The sequence below is a fragment of the Heteronotia binoei genome, chromosome 4, assembly GCF_032191835.1.
Source record: "Heteronotia binoei isolate CCM8104 ecotype False Entrance Well chromosome 4, APGP_CSIRO_Hbin_v1, whole genome shotgun sequence".
NCBI lineage: Eukaryota > Metazoa > Chordata > Lepidosauria > Squamata > Gekkonidae > Heteronotia > Heteronotia binoei.
Window position 1 is genome coordinate 148280183 of NC_083226.1, and position 22509 is coordinate 148302691.

A 22509-nucleotide genomic window follows, 5' to 3' on the forward strand; every position below is an offset into this window, starting at 1 on the left:
GACGCGGCCGCCCCACAGCGCCGCCAACCACGCGCAGGTCACACCCGGCCTGGCCTCCCCGCCCACTCCCGCGGCGGCGGCACTCGCTCCTCTCCCCGCACGGCCGGGGGACTCGGCTCACTCCCGGCCCGCTTTATCCTCCTCTCCACGGGCGGGAGGAAACCGCCGCCCTCGTCCTCTTCGGCATTCAGGCGGGCACCAACGCCCCGCTTCACCTAGTCTGCCGCTGCCTGGTTGGGGAGGGGGGTGACCACAGTCCCACGTCGCCAGTTTCGCTAATCCAGAGCCGAGAGAAAGGGCCTCGTCGGAGCAGAGCGCAGAGTTGCCGCCCCCATCGATGGGGCCAGGGGCGGGCGGGCGGGCTGGCTGGTGGCCGGGCCGAGCAGAGCCGAGCCGAGCGCTTTGCTTTTGAGCTGCTTCAGGGGGCCCCGCCTGCCCTCTGGCGTTCGCCTCGGGAGGAGCCGCCGCTGCCTTGAAGCGGGAGGGAGGAGAAAAGGCGGCCGAGGACAAGTTCATACAGCTTGGCCGTTGATCTTTCGGGGTTAGGATTGGGTCGGAAGGGGAGGGCACAAGAGCGCGCTCTTTAGTCAGGAGTCCGTCTCACGGAAACGGGGTGGGGTTTACTTCTAAGGACGAGGGTGTTGAACGAAGGCTCTTTATTTTTTTAAAGTTCACCGCCTTTTTTCGGAGCTTGGTTATAAAATAAATGATAATTCTGTAACGAAGCTGTTGTCTCCAACCTTCTCCCGTTATTTGATTTCGGTAGAATATGCTGTTTCTCAAACCGGGTAAAAAATTGTTAGCTGATGAATTTCGTCCTAGCAGCGGCACCCTCCCCGCCCCCCCCCCCGCCCCCAAATCATAAATAACGACTTTCAACAGGCGTATAACTAGCATCTGCCTCAGGATTCTGTTCTCCTCTCACTCCCGTGCTTTTAAAACTTATTAGAAAAGGGTTCTTCAAAACCATGATATAGTGTTTTTATTTAAGGTTTAGGTCTGGCAGCTGGAAGATTCCCGATGCCCGGTTGGGTCATGATATGGTAATTTTATTATGTATTTTTAAATCCTAGAAGTTTATATTCTGTTGATGAATCTAAATATGTCTAAATGACTAGCAAATATTTGTAACAGTTCATATTTTGTACTGGGCAAGAGAGGTTAAATATGAAGCCTATCAGACTTGAGCAAGTGAAGCCTGCAGACCTTAGCATGGTTACTGGACAGTGGCACAGTCTGTGCTCCAGACCCCGCATAATATAAAATAATTTTTCTAACCTATCTCTTCTTCCATGTTTTTCTCTCTCTATGACACACACATGCATACATACCTGTCAGCTGAGTTACATACAGTACAATCTATACTCTTCCAAGCCCATTGACTTCAGTGGATTTAGAAGAAGATAACTCTGTTAAGGATTGCATTGTTTCTAAGCTCCTTCATTTAGATCTTTATATCCTGCTTTTCTTCTTGATTGGATCCCAAAGTGGTTTACAACACTATTCTCCCCACCATTTTATCGTCCTCAGAATCCTGTGAGTTGGGTTTTACTGAGAGGAACTGACAGATAAAGTAGGAAACAGCTAGATTCAAGCCCTCTAGCAGCTTAGAGACTAACAAGATTTTTTGGATATAAGTTTTTGAGAATCAAAATTTATAGCCAAGAAATCTTTGTTGGTCTCTTAAGTGCTACTGGTCTCTAATCTAGCCGTTCTACTGCAGACTAATATGGCTACCCTCTGAAACTGGTAAAGGGGGGGGGGATCACACTTGGGTCTCCCCAGTCCTAATCTGACACTCTAAATGCTCTGATACTCTGAACTGCGATTGATGGTGTTGTAATGACATACATTTACTAAGGGATGATAGACAAATGACTGTGCTGCAAAATGGGACTTTAAGTCCAATTCAGAACAGGAACAAAGGTTGCACAGCTGTGCCAAATGACAGTGCAATTTAAAAAGCATGCAGGGAGTGCCTTCATAAAAGCTACCCACATCAAATTTAGATCTCACATCAAGTTTGCATGTTGTACAAAAGAAAGATTAGAAGCCTGGCATGCTACCCACATGGATGGAGGTTTTGATATGGGATCATTCTTGAAAAGGATTCCATCATGTGCATTTTCATATAGCGTAGCATACAAGTTTAAATTGCTACCTGTAGCATGTGTTGTGCCTTTCCTGTAGAGCTGCGTACATTAATTGGAGTTATGTTTGGACTTATGGGTTGGAATTGAAAGACTGCAGAATCTGGGAACTACCAACTGTACTTCCAGTGACTTGGAAAAGCCTATTCACTATGTTGGGCTGATGGGATTATAATATAATGCAAGTGTTTACTTGCTAACAGGGAATGTGTATTATATGAAAGAACATTGTCAAATTTTTAATTACTTCAGGTCAGATGTGAAAACAATTCCTTAACTAGTCATCCTAAAGTGAGTGAAAATTGTATACAGGTAATTGAATCTGTGGAACCTTGAAATTCACTGGGACCGTTTTTATAGCATGCAGTTTATCCCTAAAACAGTTTGTCAAACATAAACATAGTAACAATATACTTGTTGGCTTGATAGTTGCCAGGGTGAGGTGGCCTGAGTTTAAGGTTACCTATCTCAAGATTAGACATGGAGTTCTCCCAGAATAATGGTAGAAAGACTGATCCTATGTACATGTATTTGGTTGTGCCCCTCTGTTTTCAACGAAGAATTGGCATGGTTCAGGTATAATAGCAAATCATTTTTTCCCCCTATGTAAACAAGCCTGGAGCAATTTTCAGGCTTGCTCGTTCCCTCCTTGTCTTATCAAAAAACAGCAACTAACATATTTATTTTGTGGCAGACCTTATTTTGATATTTCTTTGCAAACCAGGATTCCCAACACTAGTTCCCACAGGCTTGTTCATGTAGCAGCAAACCATGCCACAGCTCCCAAGGCTGCTGGGTGACTACATAATTGTAGGAGCCAGACCATTGTCCCTTCTTAAAGAAAAAGCTGTGCATAAGGTAGTACAGGGTAATTTGCCATGGTTGTGGACCTTTAGTAGTATATAAAGTGATAATAATATGGGATTAGTATATAAAACTACTGTTCCACATTAGTGGTTTGGTGTTTATGAGATTCTTGTGTCTCCTTTAAACCATCTTTCCTTGGATCCCCCCCCCCCACTCCTCCATTCAAGAACTTTGTCCATGTATGACTTCGGCTATGGTTGACCTTTGAATCTTAGCATAGTCATTTCCTATAGCAACTCATTCTTTTATAAACCATAATTATTTTTTATTATTTCTTTAGCAACTCCAGGCTTTTTGAACTAATATTTCACTTTCTGCCTTTCTTTTTATAACCATTAAAATAGATCATTAAGAATCAGAGCAAAGATGTTTCTTAATTTATCAGTCACAATGTTTGTGCACTTATCCTTATTCTAATGTGACTGCAGAAAGGATCTTTTCATTTTTTGTCAGCTGACTCATATGTAGGTTAATTTGTAGCTGCACCAGTAGTTCTATACAGATTGCTTTTTTGCACTAGCCAGGTTGCAGGTAGATAAGCTTCCTTGGGTAGAAAAGTAGGTTAACCATTTCTAAATAAATACATTACAGATTTTAGCTAATAGTTCTAGCAATCTTTTTAAAAGCCTCAGGAAGTCCAATAATGGGTGTAGCAGTCAGATCTAGTGAGGCCTGAAGTCTCTGCCTTGAATCACAGGTGTCTGTTTTTTTTTTAAATGCCTGCCCAGGATAGGAAAAAATGCTTGAACACCTTAAGAGTTGCATGTGACTCCCACGTCACAAGATGGTGTGCTACAAATCTCTTATATCTGTAAGGAATTGAAACCAAGTATTTCTACCATAACTATTATGTTGCTGATTTTCTCTTTTTGGTAAAATAGTTTTACAGAGTTCTAATTATGGCAATATTTTACACAGAAATTTAGTAATGCCTTATTTTTAGCCTCCAGGAATGTATATTGTCATCACTAGGGGGCACTAAATGTTTCAGAAAATCAAGCTGTCAGGCTAAAAGAAAGGCATGTAGATAATAACTCTGGTGATGTTAAATTGGAAAGTTAAATTCAGAACGTAAGCTTTTGTGTACTGTCTAAGCACACTTCATCAGACGAGAAATCCGGTACAGTGAGCAAAGTCATGTGTAGCTGGTAGACAGTGACTGAGAATGCAAACTGGTACAAATTTAAGAACCAATGACAGTATAGTAAAATTATCTGGTAGGGAGTGGTTTAGAATGCAAAATGGTAAAAAAAAAAAATAAGATTCAATGATAGAATAGTAAAATTAACAAATTGAGCAAACCTTTGATCTGAGTAGCATGAGCATGCAAAAGCAATAAAACAGTAATATGTCAAAATGACTACCAGCTACATGTGGCTTTGCTCACTGTACCAGATTTCTCGTCTGATGAAGTGTGCTTAGAGAGTACACGAAAGCTTACGTTCTGAATGAAACTACGGTAAGTTGGTCTTAAAGGAACAACTTGACTTCTATTTTGTTCTACTACTTCAGACTAACACGGCTGACTACTTGGATCATTCAAAATAAATGCGAGTCCAGTGGCACCTTTAAGGCCAACAAAGTTTAATTCAGAATTAAGTGTGTTTAGGATAGAAGTGTTAGCATAAGGATCATGTAGCAAATATTGCCATATATGTATGTTCAGAATTTATATACAAACTGGGTGATTGGAAACTCTGAAAAAGCTCTTGTTTCTCATTCCTAAAGTTTCTAATCATATGTCTTCCTTCTGAGTGTCCCTCTAAGCTGAGTTGATGTGAGCTAGCTCACAGTTTTTTAGCCTTGGGCTCACACATTTTTGTATTAGCTCAGGAAGGATGGCCCCAGAGCAAATTAATTTATGCAGTAGCCAAATCGCTTGCTCACAGCTTTAATGCCAGTAGCTCACAAAGTAGAAGTTTTGCTCATAAGACTCCACAGCTTGGAGGGCGCATTTAGTGTGGGCCTTAATCCTTGGGCACTTAGTTCACTGAGCTCCCAGAGTTTTACTACGCCTTTAGTGTTTATAGCCTTTCACATCTAGCATGTTGCTGACAGAAATGCAGAACAATGGAAACCACATATGATTGTAGGAGATCTGTTAGGGTTGTCAGCAGTCCTGGAGAAAAAATGTCCTGTCCTTTTAATGGAGGCTTAATGTGTGGAAATGGGCAGCTGATGCTTTTTATGACATGGAGGTAAATCACATCACCTGGTAAGTAACATGCATTAAGTCTCTGTTAAAGGGAAGGTCAGGGAGCTGACAACACTCTCTGTGACTGGATATCTCACATTTATTTAAAGTTCTAAAAGAGCTAATGAGGCCACTGTGGCGTGGGGAGGCAGCCCTTGCCATAACGGGGGAGACATACTGGTATGCCTTTGTTTTCTTATTTGGGGCATGTAGCAGCTCTGGATAGGTGTGTGTGTGATAAACACTGGGAAAAGGTTTATTGGAAATAGTTATGGAAATGGTTATGATATTGGACTGGGATGGGAGGTGGGGAGTTTGAGTCCTCACTGTGCACTGGAAGCTCATTGGGGTGGCATTCTCAGCCTAACCTACCCTCACATGATTTCTGGGAAGATAAAACAGAGGAGGGAAGAACAATATTTTAAGCTTCCTTGGGTAGAAAAGTAGGTTAACCATTTCTAAATAAATACATTACAGATTTTAGCTAATAGTTCTAGCAATCTTTTTAAAAGCCTCAGGAAGTCCAATAATGGGTGTAGCAGTCAGATCTAGTGAGGCCTGAAGTCTCAGCCTTGAATCACAGGTGTGTGTGTTTTTTTTAAATGCCTGCCCAGGATAGGAAAAAATGCTTGAACACCTTAAGAGTTGCATGTGACTCCCACGTCACAAGATGGTGTGCTACAAATCTCTTATATCTGTAAGGAAACGAAACCAAGTATTTCTACCATAACTATTATGTTGCTGATTTTCTCTTTTTGGTAAAATAGTTTTACAGAGTTCTAATTATGGCAATATTTTACACAGAAATTTAGTAATGCCTTATTTTTAGCCTCCAGGAATGTATATTGTCATCACTAGGGGGCACTAAATGTTTCAGAAAATCAAGCTGTCAGGCTAAAAGAAAGGCATGTAGATAATAACTCTGGTGATGTTAACTTGGAAAGTTAAATTAGCCATCAAGAGAATTATGCAGGAATATATTTGTGTCCCCAGTAAATCTTCCTGTTTTGACTAGGCAAAAAGGTGTTAAAGGTTAATGTAACACAAAGTACTAGATTATAAAGGATGTGGTTTCGTTTCCTTTTTATTCTCCTTCTAACATATTTTGTGTCATGTGTGAGACAGAAAGGGGCCCTATTTTATTTATTTATGCTCCATCTTTCTCCCCAATAGGGATTCAAAGTGGTTTGCAACATTCTTCCCTTTTCCCTTTTACTATCACAACAGCCCTGTGAGGTAGGTTAGGGTGAGAATGTGTCACTGGCCCAAGCTCACCCATTAAGTTTTCATGACAAAATGGGGATCCAAATCTGATTCAAGTCCAGTAGCACCTTAGAGACCAACAAGATTTTTAGGGTATGTGCATTTGAGAGTCAAAGCTCCTTTGTTAGATATTAGTCAGACTAGCTCCTAGTCTAACCCAGGGATAGTGGCTTGGGAACCTCATGTGATTCTTCCCCAGTATGACACCTACCCCATGCTCCAAAGAATAATAATAATAATAATTTTTATTTCTATCCCGCCCTCCCCGCCGGGGCAGGCTCAGGGCGGCTCACAGCATAAAATACATATTACATCAGTTTATATTATAAAAACATAGTTAAACAATTATAGGTTGTTAAAAATTAACATAACAATAGTAATAATAATAATATGGCGTTATAGCATCAAGTTTTAGTAGACTTCCAAGAATAAAACATTTCAAGAATAAAACATTTTCAGCAGCATATCTAGCTTTCCCACTAGTTCTGTCACTAGTTGAAGGCCATCTTGAAAAGGTGGGTCTTACAGGCCCTACGAAATCGATCTAAACATCTTAGGGCCCTCACCTCCTCAGGGAGTTGATTCCACAATAATGGAGCCGTGACAGAGAAGGCCCGATCCCGGGTGGCCTTCAGTCTGGCCTCCCTTGGCCCAGGGATATTCAACTGGTTTTTCCCAGATGACCTCAGTGCCCTCTGGGGCTCATATGGGGAGAGACGGTCCCTCAGGTAGGCAGGTCCTCGGCCATATAGGGCTTTAAAGGTAATAACCAGCACTTTGTATCGGACTCGGTATGCCACCGGCAGCCAGTGCAGCCCGCGCAGCCCCGGCCGTATGTGCTCCCACCTTGGGAGCCCCAGCAACAGCCTAGCCGCCGCATTCTGCACTAGCTGCAGCCGCCGAGTTCGACACAAGGGCAGCCCCATGTAGAGGGCGTTGCAGTAGTCCAGTCTCGAGGTGACCGTAGCATGAATCACCATTGCTAGGTCACGGCGCTCCAGGAAGGGGGCTAACTGCCTCGCCCGTCGAAGATGAAAGAACGCGGACTTGGCAGCAGCCGCTATCTGTGCCTCCATTGATAGTGAAGGCTCCAGAAGAACCCCCAAGCTCTTGACCTTATGCGCCGCTTTAAGCTGCACACCGTCAAGGACTGGCAAGGGGATTTCCCCTCCCAGGGCACCGCGACCCAAGCAAAGGACCTCTGTCTTCGTTGGATTCAACTTCAGCCCGCTTAGTCTGAGCCAACCTGCCACGGCTTGCAATGCTAGGTCTAGGCTTTCTGGGACGGAGCCAGGCCGGCCGTCCATTAGTAGATAGAGCTGGGTGTCATCAGCATATTGATGGCACCCAAGCCCAAACCTCCGGGCAATCTGGGCAAGGGGGCGCAAGCGGGCAGTTGCTCTGTAGCTGGTTTCCCACTTTGCAACTTTGCTTGCAATTTACGGTGTTTATTTGTTATGGTGTTTGGATCAAAATATGCTTGAAGGAGGCTGCTCTTTTGTTTGCCTTTATTGGTTTTATTATTTCCATACTTGTTAGATCTGATCTGGTTGGCCCGGGCTAATGTGATCTCGTTACATCTTGGAAGCTAAGCCACCATCAGATTGGGGATGTTGCTGTACAACACTGCTGTTTTCTTCATCGCCCAGTTGGGTGGCGGTAGGCAGAAGCCCTCAAAATGGAGGGAATCCCCCACCTGGGGAATGGGAACCCCATCAGAAATACATCCTGCAGAGAAGCCCTCTTCAGGAAGGGTTTCACAACAATTTCTTTCAAAGCGATTAGAGCTACACCTTCTTCAGCGAGGTGTTTATTACTTCCTGGGTCCACTTGACTAATCCAGCCTGGCTTGATACTGTCAGCCGTGAGGGGCAAAGGCTGACCCTAGGAATGGTACACTATACTCTAATGAGCAGTTTATCCCCTTTATTATGCTTCAATTAAAATTCATCTATGCAAGTAGAACCTGACAGTATTTTGATAATGAGAGACTTAATTGATCCAACCATGTTACAAGTCCTGGTAGATGTGAGCAAAATGTAAAATGTAAGAGAGTCACAGAAGGGTTGCATATTTGCCATGTCAGCATCCTTAATGATCTTAATGGTCCCTTGAAAACTTGGAAAAGCTCTTCTAGTCATCATTGTTTAGATGCAATGGTTGTAGAGAACTGAGCTTATTTCCACACTTGCTCCACAAAGTACTTACAGTAATATGGTCTTAGCTGCTTTCACTCACATTAACTTTGAGTTTTATTCCACTTGTGTTCTAACCATATGTCTAGCCATTTGTCTCAAGATCCTCAGTAAACTAAGGGACATTTTAGACTTTGCAGAAGGGAAGAGATCTTTCAGGTGCAATCGTCATGCCCACAGCCCAGGCCATTTCTGCATTCCACTGGTTGATCTGGGCTGTAGCAAGAGCATGAACTTAGCTGAGCTGAAAATCTTCAAAAGACATCAGGAGACTCTTTTGATTCATCAGCCTTCTGGGGCAAACTATCCTAACAGGCCCTCTGCTTTTGTGGAAGTTTCAAGTATCCATGTGTCTGCCTCATGGACACTGAGAGCCCCTGTAGTGTAGTAGTTAAGAGTGTTGGACTAGTATCCAGAAGAACCAGATTCAAATCCTCCCTCATGTCAAGGAAGCTCTTTGGGTGACCTTGGATCAATCACTTTCTCTCAGCCTAACTTACCTCACAGGGTTATTGTGAGGATAAAATGGAGGAGAGGAGAATGATGTAAGCTGATTTGGTCTCCATTGGGGGAAAAGGTGGGAAATAAATGAATTAAATAAAATTAAATAAACCTCCCCAGGTAAACATGGCTTGTCCATGACAAGGCCAAAGTGGAAAATTCCCCAATTCTTAAACTATACACTTTGTCCTCAGAGAAAATCAAGCATTTGCCCTGCTGTTTACATAGGGATCAAAACTGCCCAAAATTTGTGACAAGCTTTAGTTGGTTTGTGTCCATCCCTAGTGAAAGTTTCAGGCTTTTCTTGGGAGTTCCTAGGGTGCCAGGTCATGACAAGCCAGCAGGGGACTTACTGGGACGCTCTGGGAGAGGGGAGGGAAGAAGCACACTTGGCCTATGTCATCTGCAGGATGACATTAAATTTGCTTAATATAACAGAGAAAAAAATTGTATTTGGTATAGATGAGTCTTGGTTCCTTAATTCTTGGGCTGGCTCCTAGGTCCAAAGAAAATTTGTCAAGGCCTGAAACACTGAGGATGCAGAAGGATGAAAAAGGAGTATATTGGAAATCTCTCTTTGTCCTTTCCCTGCCTCTAAATCACTCCATTTCTATTACAGCTTTTGACTCAAGCAATTTCTTTCTACCGCATTCTAAGTTATAAATTGCATTGATCGTTTTCTCTAGGGATCTGAGAGCAGCTATTTTTCCTTAAAGAAATTGACTGAAAGTTTTTAAAAACGTGATGCTGTGAAAAAAGCCGGCCGACTTATTCAATTATCTAAAGACCTGTAACCCCAAATTATTCAAACACGTGCACAATATTTTAAAAGGTGCTTTCTGTTTCATACCAACCAGATTAATGGAAATTCTCTAGATGCACCAGCTGACAACTGCAAGTGTCAGACCTCTGCTAAATTAAGGGTGTAATCTTAAACAGTCCTATTCAGAAGCAAGTCCTATTTTACACAATGGGGTTTATTCCTAGAAAAACACATTCAGGCTTGCACCCTGTGGAATATTGAATTAATTTATCTCAGTGTCCTGCTTGAAGGTACATTTTAATCCATGCCAGTGGATTGAAATGATTCTGTTTTGTCTGCAGATCGTTTTATTATATTTCTGTTGATTGTGACTACAAGTGGAGAGAGGCTTGTAACTGCTTGTAATTTTCACTCTTTCAGTTCACCTAAGAGCTGTTCTTATGTATTTCAGAAGACTAAAAAGTGAACTTTCTCCAAAGATTAGGAAGGTTATTGTAAGGATGAACAGCATATATTGCCAAGGAACTATATGCAGGGGTCATTTTGTAGGGAAAAAAGCTGGTGAGCTCATCCAGGGATTGTTATGCATCTGCATCTGCTATTCAATGGACAAAGTGGGAAGGAGTAGGTGGTGTAAGAAAATACTCCTAATATTCAGAACATCGCAGTCACCCGTCTGGTTGCCAGGGTGCCTGGAGACTGAAACACACATCTGCTAGGAGAACATGGGTTTGGCTGCCAGACTGGAAAGGACTTACGAGTACTAATAGCCACAATGCTAAAGCAGCACTCTGTGTTTCTGGAGGAGTGCCAGCCAGAAGAATGGATGGTTTCCAGTTGCTACGTGCGAACACCACCTCTATCGTTGGAGCGGAAGAAGGTGCGCCGCTAGGAGCTATCCAGGCCACGTGGTTTTCTGCCTTGACCATAGAATCCACTTCGGGAGGCTAATACCAGCTATCTTCCTGCAGTGCCAGACTCCATTTCAGCAAAGCAGGAGGCTCACGTACTCAACAGATGTCACCCATCCATGAGGCCATCAAGCTTATCTAGGTGTGGATCCTGCCAGACCACCTAAGCCTTTGTCTAACGGAACTCAGGACAAAGACTGGTGCCAAGAGAAGACTGGAAGTCCATCTTCAGTGAGCCAAGTTCCTTTGTGTAAACTGGGTGTTACCTTGGGTAGCAATTTGGCCATATATTGTCACCTTTTTAGATAAGTTTAGTAGTCTTAAGCACACCTCCACCCAGTGATTTCCCCCATTCTTTTCCCCAACGGTCATCCTGGAGCTTCTCCACCCTGGCTCATTGTTATCTGGAAGTCCAATCAGGTAACCAGGGCCCAAGCTTGTTCATTGGTCAGTTATGGGTACCCAATTAGGTGCCACCAATTAACTTGCTATTGGCTACTGCAGAAGTGCAGCTGTTATGGTCACTGCAGAGCCTCCCCTTTTTCTGAGGTCATGTACCAGCTGACCACCTTTAGGGGAGGGACGGTGGCTCAGTGGTAGAGCATCTGCTTGGGAAGCAGAAGGTCCCAGGTTCAATCCCTGGCATCTCCAAAAAAGGGTCCAGGCAAATAGGTGTGAAAAACCTCAGCTTGAGACCCTGGAGAGCCGCTGCCAGTCTGAGAAGACAATACTGACTTTGATGGACCAAGGGTCTGATTCAGTATAAGGCAGCTTCATATGTTCCTCCACCCCTGTACCTCCCATCCCCTAAGTGCTCAAGGTAGCCTTTATAACCTGTGACCCAGCTCCTCACAGGTGTGCATCTAGCAGTACCCCAGTTCCGCTGTCTAGATCCATCCCCGATTCCTGATCAGTTGAGGGTCCTATTTCCCCATTCCTCACTTGTCGCCATTGGAGCCTTCCTTGAAGACTACGATCGGTAATTATCACCGTTTGTCTATCCATGTGTTGTCTCTCTCTATTTTTCCTAGGACTGTATGTATGTTTCATGAGCACATTGCCTTGTATGTATGCCTATATTTTTCTGGAATAAATTTTAATTGTTTTACTTAATTAGAGTCCTTGGTAAATTTAAGCATTAATTTCTGGACGTGTATCCTGTATACATAGGTAAAAAGATCCTGATTAAGCCAGGTGCCCACCTGACAATTCCCGAACCTCGTTTTGAGGGCATTTTGGCTTACAGTGGAACTGTCAGAAAGGTTTAGGAGCTGTGCTCCTGTAAGCTCTCGCTGAATCCGAGGCCTGACTATATGGATTGATGCTTTATTGTGGTTTGTTACCAGGATGACCCACTTATAAAGTCTGATACCACCTGATGACATCCACTATGTAACTTATACAGTGGTATCCAGGGCTTTTTTTTTAGTAGAAACGCACAGGAATGCAGTTCCGGCTAGCTTGGTGTCAGGGGGTGTGGCCTAATATGCAGATGAGACCCTGCTGGGCTTTTTCTATAAAAAGCCCTGTGTGAAACAATGGTGGGATCAGGGGGTGGGGGCTAATATGCAAATGAGTTCCTGCTGGGCATTTTCTGCAAGAAAACCCCTGGTGGCATCTATTTTTTTTCATGGTCCTGTCACTTGAGGGAAGGAAACATTAAGACACTCTCAAAAGTATATCACTGTGTCAGAACCTAACTTGTTCTTTGCATACTGTGTGGGGCATAGGCCCATAAATTCTAACTTTTCAGATCAGTGTTAGTAGCTTTCTCAATGTCTCTTGATAGATTTGTGTCATCAGAATTTAAACATGCTGGGTATAATAGTTACCATGTACTGTATCCTCCCATAGAAACCTTCTTGCAGATATCTGTTTCAGATTTCTGGTTGGTTTCAGATTTCAACAAATACAAATCCCATTGCACTATTTATTGGATGTTCCTGTTGATTGTATTGAGTTATTCTGTCTAAATTGTCTTGAGCCCCAGTGAGAAAGACAGAATATACGTAATGTAAACAAATCAATGGGATCACCACTCTGTAATATTCATTCTGAAAATGGACGCAATCAGATAAGGGACAGAAAAAAGGGTTCTTGGTTTTGGTGCTTCTACATTGGGTGAAGCCACAGAGATCTCCTCCAGCAGCTACCCGATCCAGGCAGCTTGGAGGAGTCAGGGGACACCCAGATCCCTTGGGTCTTTGGGTCTTAAATTGATTTAAAATTTGATTGAATAGTTTTATCTGACCTTAAGGGATTATTATCCACTAAATCGAGGTAGGATAGTGGCCAATTAATTAGAAGAGGGTTGGGGGAGGGGGTGATTAATTAATTAGTAGAGAGCAGGGGGAAGGGGTGAAAAAAGAAAAAAAAATTAATTATTATTAAAATTCTTATTATTTAATTGGCTGAGATGACTAGTAGTGGTTAGAAATTTTGAGGTGGAGTGGGCAAATGAACAGAACACGCTGTGTGGTTGCTGACTTAAGACAGAGACCCAGCTTTTGGAAAATCGTGATAAGTGATGTCGGGCCAGGGGATTCCAGTGCTCCTGGGGAGGGGAAAGTACAGCGGTGGGAACAGGCAGAATGTGAACGGAAGGAGTACGAGACACAAGAGGGCTCGCCCCCCTTCCAGCCTGTGTCCCATCCCAAGGATGGCAAGCGGGACGGCCAAGTGGAGACACTCGCCTCCGTCCCTGGTGATGTGCAACGCCAGGTCCATAAATAATAAAACCTCAGTCCTGCAAGAATTTTTCATCAGGCAGGACATGGACCTGGCTTGCGTGACGGAGACCTGGGTGCGGGAGGGGGAGACAGTTGCTCTCTCCCAAGTAGCCCCGCCTGGGTTCTCCGTCCTTCACCAGGCCCGGACTAGCGGGCGGGGGGGAGGGGTGGCCTTTTTCATGCGGGAGGATTGCTCCTTCAGGACGCTTCCGCCGCCAGAGATCAAGGGCGTGGAGTGTGTGGGCCTGGAGTGGGACGTTGGGGAGAGTTTGGCAATCTGGCTGGTGTACCGTCCGCCTAACGCACCAGCCAGTGCCCTGCCGTCCTTGATGGAGGCTGTAACAGGCTGGGCATTGGAGCATCCCCGACTTATAGTCCTGGGTGACTTCAATGTCCATGCCGAGGACGCAGCTTCCACTCGTGCGACGGACCTAGTGCTTTCCATGGCAGCACTGGGACTTTCCCAATATGTAACAGCGCCCACACACCAGGCTGGGCACACACTAGACCTGATCTTCGCGGCGGGAGTAACAATGGGTCAGATATCTGCTGAGGCAGTGCCATGGTCTGACCACCAGGTCCTGAAGGCCCGTGTGGACATACCACCTCTGTCCCGTTTAGGCGGTGAGCAGATTTGGGCTCGCCCGCGTAGTCAGATGGACCCATGGCGGCTTCAGATGGCTATGCGGGACCCTTGGCCTACCGGCGACTCGTTGGATGGGCTGGTGGAGACCTGGAACAACCGGCTCTCCGAGGCCATCGACGAAATCGCTCCCAGACGTCCTCTTCATCCTCGATCACGATCCGCCCCGTGGTATACCCCGGAGATGCGATCGATGAAACGAGAATTAAGACGACTAGAGAGACAATGGTGTCGCGCTCGTGACGAAGCTACGAGAACATCATATAGGTCATTTATGAGGGCCTATGAGATGGCTATTCGGACTGCAAAGAAGGAATACTTTGCATCCAGAATCGCATCTGCGACCTCGCGCCCAGCACAATTGTTTAGTATAATTCGGTCATTAACAGAACTGCCGCAGGGCAAACAAAATAGTAGAGAATTGGAAATAGGCTGTGAGGCTTTTGCGAGCTATTTCGCAGATAAGGTCTCGTCACTCCGACACGACCTACCCGCCATAATTAATACAGTAGATGAACTTGGGGCACCGAGCACGTCTTCTGGTTCAATTCTGGATTCCTTCAGCCCACTCAGTCTGGAGGAAGTCGACAGGACCCTTGCAGCTGTACGCCCTACGACCTGTAGGTTAGATCCGTGCCCGTCTTGGCTTATAAAGGCCAGCCAAACGTGGCTACGTGAACCACTACAGGACATCATCAATAGGTCCCTGATTGAAGGGATCTTTCCCACACCTCTTAAAGAGGCAGTGGTCCGTCCCCTCTTAAAAAAACCATCAGCAGACCCGGCCACATTGGCGAACTATCGGCCGGTGTCAAACCTTCCCTTCCTGGGTAAGGTCATAGAGCGGGCGGTGGCGACTCAGCTGCAGGGATTCCTGGAGGACACTTCCGCACTGGATCCATTCCAGTCCGGCTTTCGGCCAGGTCACGGGACGGAGACAGTTCTGGTCGCCCTCATGGATGATCTTATGCGACATCTGGATCAGGGCGGTTCTGCAGTGCTGTTGTTACTAGATCTGTCAGCCGCTTTTGACACGGTTGACCATCAGCTACTGACTGACCGCCTTACCGATGTGGGGATACAGGGATCTGCCTTGCAGTGGCTGACTTCCTTTCTCCAAGATCGGGGACAAAGGGTGGTGATAGGGGAGGAAGCATCCCAGAGGCACCCCCTTAGTTGCGGGGTGCCGCAGGGAGCAGTCCTATCCCCGATGTTATTTAATATCTATATGCGCCCCCTTGCCCAGATAGTCAGGAGGTATGGACTGGGTTGCCATCAATATGCGGATGACACCCAGCTCTACCTAATGATGGGTGGCCAGTCTGACTGTACCCCGGAAAATCTAGACCTGGCATTACAAGCCGTGGCCTTCTGGCTCAAACTGAGTCGGCTGAAATTGAATCCGACGAAGACGGAGGTTCTCTACCTGGGTCGGGGCGGTCCGGGGAGAGAGATCCAGCTGCCGGCCCTTGACGGGGTGCCACTAATACCGGTCCCCAAGGTCAAGAGCTTAGGCGTGCTCCTCGAGTCCTCCCTTACAATGGAGGCTCAGGTGGCAGCCACTGTTAGATCTGCCTTTTTCCATCTTCGGCAAGCACGGCAGCTGGCCCCTTACCTGGACCGCAGCGACCTAGCGACGGTAATCCATGCTACGGTCACCTCAAGAATAGATCACTGTAATGCTCTCTACATGGGGCTACCCCTGACGCTAACCCGGAGACTACAACTAGTGCAGAACGCTGCGGCACGGCTGTTAATGGGGCTACCACGATGGGAGCACATTCGGCCAGTGCTGAGAGAGCTGCACTGGTTGCCTGTTGTGTTCCGAGTTCGCTTCAAGGTGTTGGTATTAACCTTTAAAGCCCTTTATGGTCAGGGACCTGCCTATCTACGGGACCGCCTTTCCCCATATATCCCCCAGAGAGCACTGCGATCAGGGACAAAAAATCTGCTGTCCGCCCCTGGCCCAAAAGAAGCCAGGCTATCCGCAACAAGATCTAGGGCCTTCTCGGTGGCAGCACCAGAACTCTGGAACACCCTCCCAGAAGCTATAAGGGCCCTGCGGGATTTGTCGGCGTTCCGCAGGGCCTGTAAGACCGAACTGTTTAGGCAGGCTTTTCTGGTTGACTGAAAATGGGCTGCCACCGGACATCCTACAGAAGCTGGTGGTCATAGTCAGAACCTAATACCGCCAGACTAGACTGAGATAGCGTAATAGTTTTTAACCTATAAATGTATTATGGTTTTATATGTTTTTATGGAATTGATTGTTTTTATGATATTGTAAGCCGCCCTGAGTCCGCTTGCGGAGAGGGCGGGATATAAATATAAAGTAATAAATAAATAATAAATAAATAGAAGAAGGGTCCCTGAAGTAGGGAGCATGATGGAGAAACAGGTTCCAGTGGCAGCCATGGTCTGATTATCCCCGTTTGCTCTGATGCGTCAGTCATCACAAAAGCCATCTTGACACCAAGAAATGAACACCCAATTTAAGAGAAAATAATGGACTTAAAGCGAATTTCAACTACAACTACAGAAAATATTTCCTGCAACTAAGTTTACTCCTAAATGCTATCTGCCAATTTTGTTTTTACTACTGCACCAGATTTGGATGTTCAGAAAGGAAGGGGAGAGGGATGCATCATCAGGATCTCCCCCCCATCTGTGGAGCAGCTTTCAAACTTACAGAACTAATTTTAAAGGGATTGCTATCACTTTAAACAGAAGAAATTGAATCGATTATACCCATATGGACTGAATTGGTTGTACAGCTAAAATTACTGATTGGACTTTTAATATGATAAAAGGCTGATTATGACTTTATATTGGAACATAGAAGAAAATATCCCATATTAAAAATCTGAAGATTTTAGGCTCTGCACTTTTAGAAGAGTATTACATGGATTTCCTGGCTTTTTCTTTTTTTTAAAAAAATAAACCCTAACTGATCCGGCTACTGGACCGAGTTACACTGCGGGGAAGATGGCATCTTGACTGTAGAAGTTTCCCAAAATACTCTTATAACTGCTATGCTCCCCATACAACATGCTCTATGTCTTCTAGCTGACCATGTACAAGAGCTTTGTGATAGATTTAATCAATCAGAAAGTCTACAAGACCAAATACACCAAGGAATTCAAGATTTGTTTAAGAAGTTGAGACCAATGGATGTGCAACTGCCTGAGAGTGAACCACCTAAAACTAAAATGGAGGAAGAAGCTGCATTCGTACAGGAGGAAGAGAAACCGCAAGTCACTAAGACAAGATCGCCAGCTTTCAAGATAGAGGAGAGGGAGAATGGTTTTGACATGGTTCCCATGTTTCTTGAGGAGCTGAGAAAGAGAAGAGAGAATTTTACCAACTCAATGAAAATTCACAACACTATGGCACAAGTTAAGAAGATTAAAACCTGGAAAGGTTTTTTTTTTTTTGAAGAGGACATTAACACAGTTCTACCCAGTTTATAAAAAAGAATGGGATTTTTCTAAAACTGAAATGAAACTTGGAAAAGGGTTATTATGATCTGGCTTCTAAAACTGAAATTTGTTGGTGAGGCTAAATAAGTGAATAAAAGGGACTGCAATTTAAATTACATATTGTATTATGTTTGAAAAGTTATTAAGGTGGTATTGTTAGTAGCATCAGCAGTATTATGGAGGTAAAATTAAATTTGGTATAAACAATCTCATAGTAAAATAACATTTAGTATAAAAGGTCACGGGACCTGAAAAGTTTGAAATTTGTTTTGGATATTTTAAACTAGTAAATAAGTCTTCACTGTTAAATTTTCTTCCAGACAGGTCTGTTAAAAATTTGGTTGTATGTTAATACAGTGATGTAACTTTTAAATTACTTTGACAACAAAAACACACTTGTTTTATAGCTACTATGCTGGATGGATGGATGGATGGATGGATGGATGGATGGATGGATGGATGGATGGATAGATAGATATGCTACTATCCCTTTGCATTTTCTCTTTAGTCTCTGTGCATACAACTTTTTCCAATAACTTGATTCTTGATTAATGGGGCCCTTTTCTATCTATGCTCATGACCTGAGTTCAGTCCCAGCAGAAGCTGGGTTCAGGTAGCCGACTCAAGGCTGACTCAGCCTTCCATCCTTCCGAGGTCGGTAAAATGAGTACCCAACTTGCTGAGGGGAAAGTGTAGATGATTGGGGAAGGCAATGGCAAACCACCCCATAAAAAGTCTGCTGTGAAAATGTCATGATGTGTCAGAAACGAGTGGTGCTTGCACAGGGGACTACCTTTACCTTTCTATCTCTGGCTTTGAAGCTTTTTTTCCCTTTCCTTTTTCTTTTTTAACAAGGTTGTACTGCGTTAATAAATCAGCTTATCTATGCTAAATCACATTGCTCCAGTTCAAATTTTCTTGAACTTCTCATACTGGCACTATGAATAAGCATTAAAGATTGTAATATATCATTGGTTAGGGAAAACTATATATGTTATATGTAATAGTTACAAGTAATAGCTGGGTATTTTTAGTTGGTGATTATAATGAAGGAGCTAAGCAAATGTAGCAATAATGGAGGTACAGATTATTTTTTGGGGGGGAACTGTATTGTTAAAATATTAATTATGAAAGACTTTTGTATTAGAATGTTATCTTAATATGCATTTAGATGTTAGAGATATATAGCTTTAGGATAAATACCAGCATTTTTCTCTTTCTTCCTCTCTTTTTAGAGGTTGAGGTTGTATGAACTTGGCTTTGCAATCAGACGGGTATGAGATTTGGAGTTTGCTACCAAATATTTAACAAAGTAGTAGGATTTTATATAACTATCAAAAGGTCACAGAATGTTTATAGAGTTCAAAGGCAGTGTCTATGTAATTATTCTGAATATTTGCAGGTACAATGAAGTAGATTATTCTCTTCTCTTGAAGTAGAAACAATTGTAGACTATCTCTTTTCCCCCTTTGGTATTTTTTCCTCTATTCCTTCCCCCCGCAATCCAAATTTTCCCTTCATGAAACTTAATAAAACTTTGAAAACAGGAAAGAGGGCAGGAATTAAATTTTATACAACACTAAGGTCATAATAGAAAGAAAAATGATCACCGGGCAAGAGGAAGTGTTTTTTGTCAATTTTCTGTCACTTATTTAATACTATAAAAGTATTGCTGGAGATGTAGATTTGTTTGTAGGTGGTGGTTTTGTCCACTTCAAAAATCAGAAACAGGAGCTACATCCTAAATATGTCTTCTGTGTTCTTTCAAGAAGATTCCTTGGTGACCTAATTCCTCTGCTATATAGATATCCACTATTTTAGGGGTTAACTGCATGTTACATGCTAATATACAAATAATAGAGGCCTCATACTGTTTTATGGAAAGCAAAGCTGCTTCAGGAGTTGGGAATTAAGAGAAGAGAGGGTGTGCTTAATTCTTTTCTGCCTTCTTTTATTTGGTCATTTCTTTTCACCCAAGATGCTTCCCTTTTGCCATGGCATTCTAGATGCTTGTTTAGCCTTGTAAACAGATTCATTATCCTGTAAGAGGTAATGGTGATAGAGTGTGGAGAGTTGATTTTGTGTGTACTGCTAATTTAAGTCACTGTAGCTCTGATCTAGCCAATAATATATGCATAAGAAAAGGGTTATCGACATTTTCAGCAGCTTGCTGAATCCATAAAAGACTGGTGGGTGAGATGGGGTCGGAGAACGTGCACTTAAACATCGGGTCGAGTGTGGGCCCATCCACAGTTCTCTGCTTAATCGGTGCCTGTGACATTAGTGATCACTGATCTTAGGTGTTGGTTCTGAGACTCTCTCTAGATGTTTTTCTCTTTTCATCCCTCCTAAAAAATGATCAGTATTATGTCCTGGTGGTGACTATTGCTGCAAGGGGAGAACTCCTTGTCTGTGGCACTCTCTTGCACTGTGCTTCCCACATGGGGTTGCTAACAACCTGGAGAAAAAGAATTACCCCCCCCCCCTCAATACATCCTCACAGGGATGTAATCTACCTCCATGCCATGGAAAGCTTTGCCTGCCCTTTTCCTTTTCCACACATGAATCCTCTACTGAAAGGAACAGGACATTTTTCCTTCAGGTTATTGGCAACCCTATTCCCAATCCAGGCCCATTATCTTTAAAAAACAAATGTAAAGCTTTTGTTATAAAGTAGGGCATTTTAAAAAATAGGTAAAATAGCATATTTGTTAAAACTTTTTATTTATCCCCTAATCATTTAGATGGAGTATTTCAGTTAATTTGACTTTTAATTCGCCCACATGGCAGGTGTCCATAAAGAGAGTCTATATTTAGCTTGGCTTTCTCCTCTGAATTCTTTTACTATTCATAGCTCAGCAGTCATACTTATCTTAAAAACACATGAAAAGATGGCAGTCTTGCTCAGCAGCTGCTGTTCTTCCAAAAGCAGAATACCAGAATATTTAAAATAACATGTGTAACAAAACTTTGTGAGGAAGAAACACACTTTGAAGTACAATTGTTAGATGCAACAGGGAAAATAATCTCTGTGCGTGCGTATAGCTGTGCAACATACTGATATATTTGGGGATGTGGAGCCATTATTCAGTTTAAAAAGTTGCTTGCTTCTTCATGAGTGGGAACTGCTGCAGGGCAAACTTTAAAGAAAGCTCCAACTGTGCAGTTCTTTTTCTTGCACATAAATGACTTCTTTGGATTGTGGTCACGGTGCTGATAAAAGCAGCATTTTCAAGCATGAAAATTACATTTCATTCACATGCATAGTCCAGTCTTCAAACTTTGCCTCCAAAAGTATGGGTGTGTTGAAATGCACTCCCCCCCCCCCCGGCATTACACAGTTTCACACTCCTCTTATATCCTCTAAATTCCTCATGTGCATTGTTTCCTGCCTTCTCTCTGTTCTGCTAGATAGCTGGGCAGAAATACTTTCCCCCACTTGCTGAGAGAACCAGAAAATATGCAGCTGCTGTGAGCAAATATTGTCTTTCACATCAAACAAACTCAATGTACTGAATAAAATATGCAAAAGCTTGATTTTTTTTTCCTTATTGGAAAACACAACTCTGCATGCACAGATTGTTCAAGTTGCAGTGGAAATCATATTGTCTCACCAGTGATGAAAAGTCTCATCATTAATTCTCTGCCAAGGTCTTGGTTTCAATAACCAAAATGCCATCATGACAGAAGAGAGCAGTCAGATCTTTTGTTTCGACTCCCTCTGGCAATCTGTATTGTCTAGTAAAGCTTCTGGTTATAAAGCCATGTTCATCCATCCTAGGTCCATGCTGAGCTTTAACCAGGAGCCAGCCTTCAAAGGTCTGAATGATAACGTCTTCAGGACGGAATTGCACAATGTCTAGCAAGACTTGAAATTGGGGCTTTCCTTCCTCTGTGCCCTTTTGTGCTGCCTCTGCTGTGCTCTTCGTTGCCTGTGTGCTCTTTCCCTGAACAGCTGTGTCTGGGCCTGGCAAGGCATACAGGCGATGGTTTAACCTGCATGCTTCAAGATCTTGCTCAGCAAAATGCTCCTGATAACGTACAGGAGTTTCCACCCAGTGGCGTATAACTAGTACTCCTTCCATTGCTCAAAGAATATGGTCACTTGCTTGTGTTCAGGCAAAACAGAGGAGTCTTGATCAGCTGCACAGCCTCTTAATACTAGTTTATCAGCTGATGTAGTATCTCCTTTTTAGCTCTGTCAGAGTAATCACTTCACTGGGTGTGACTCAGATCCATGGGACAGGCTGCATCTTTTTACATGCTGACAATTGGGCTCTATTTATAGGACTTCCATCTAGGTTGTTTCAGAGGTCTTTATTTATTGCTTGGTATCCATTTGACATTATGCCACACTTTCTCTTTTTTTGTGGTGGTATAAGTTACTAAAGTATTGTAGATACTGTTAAAGTTGTTCACAATCTTTGATATTGTTTTCTTCTTAGTTCTTCAAGGAAATGATACATCCAGTTTGCTTTATTCTCACATCCCAAGATTAGGAAGCTGATTTCTTTTGAGTGTTCTCACACAAGGTTTAAATTTGTTTACTAAATTGCTTATTAATTGCGAAGAATGTATATGTAATTGTTATGTATAAAACATTTGCACATGAGAACAATATTTATATATTTATTTCAAAAGTTTACATGCCACCTCTTCAGAGTCCAGCTCAGGGCAGCTTATATCGAAAGTAATAAAACCATTAAAACTCAGCCATTAAAAAATTAAAACATACCCATTAACACTGCAACCCTCTGCAGAGTTATTCTTGTCTAAGCACACTGAAGTCAAACAAGCCATTAAAAACAAGCCAG

At 43.3% G+C, this 22509-nt stretch overlaps 2 protein-coding genes across 5 annotated transcripts in view; one reads left to right on the forward strand and one right to left on the reverse strand.

Annotated features, from left to right (window-relative positions):
• The first annotated feature begins 251 nt into the window (after nucleotides 1-251).
• ARL15 (ADP ribosylation factor like GTPase 15) overlaps nucleotides 252-22509 on the forward strand; it is a 247194-nt gene continuing 224936 nt past the window's right edge. Inside the window, exons 1-2 of one of the 4 annotated variants that reach the window (XM_060235998.1) lie at nucleotides 252-541; nucleotides 998-1043. In XM_060235998.1, the coding sequence (XP_060091981.1) occupies nucleotides 1041-1043 (3 nt within the window). In that variant the 5' untranslated portion in view covers nucleotides 252-541; nucleotides 998-1040. Of the gene's footprint in view, nucleotides 542-610; nucleotides 789-997; nucleotides 1044-5272; nucleotides 5392-22509 lie in introns of those variants that run through there. The other 3 variants (XM_060235999.1, XM_060235995.1, XM_060235994.1) reach the window with 3 other exon arrangements.
• On the reverse strand, nucleotides 21261-21826 carry HSPB3 (heat shock protein family B (small) member 3). The gene has a single exon (XM_060236442.1). It carries the CDS (start codon nucleotides 21778-21780, stop codon nucleotides 21331-21333), a length of 450 nt encoding a protein of 149 aa, XP_060092425.1. The 5' UTR covers nucleotides 21781-21826; the 3' UTR covers nucleotides 21261-21330.

Bases quoted from the DNA above. Each gene is read 5' to 3' on its own strand.
- HSPB3 (XM_060236442.1), bottom strand. From the start codon at position 21,780: ATGGAAGGAGTACTAGTTATACGCCACTGGGTGGAAACTCCTGTACGT.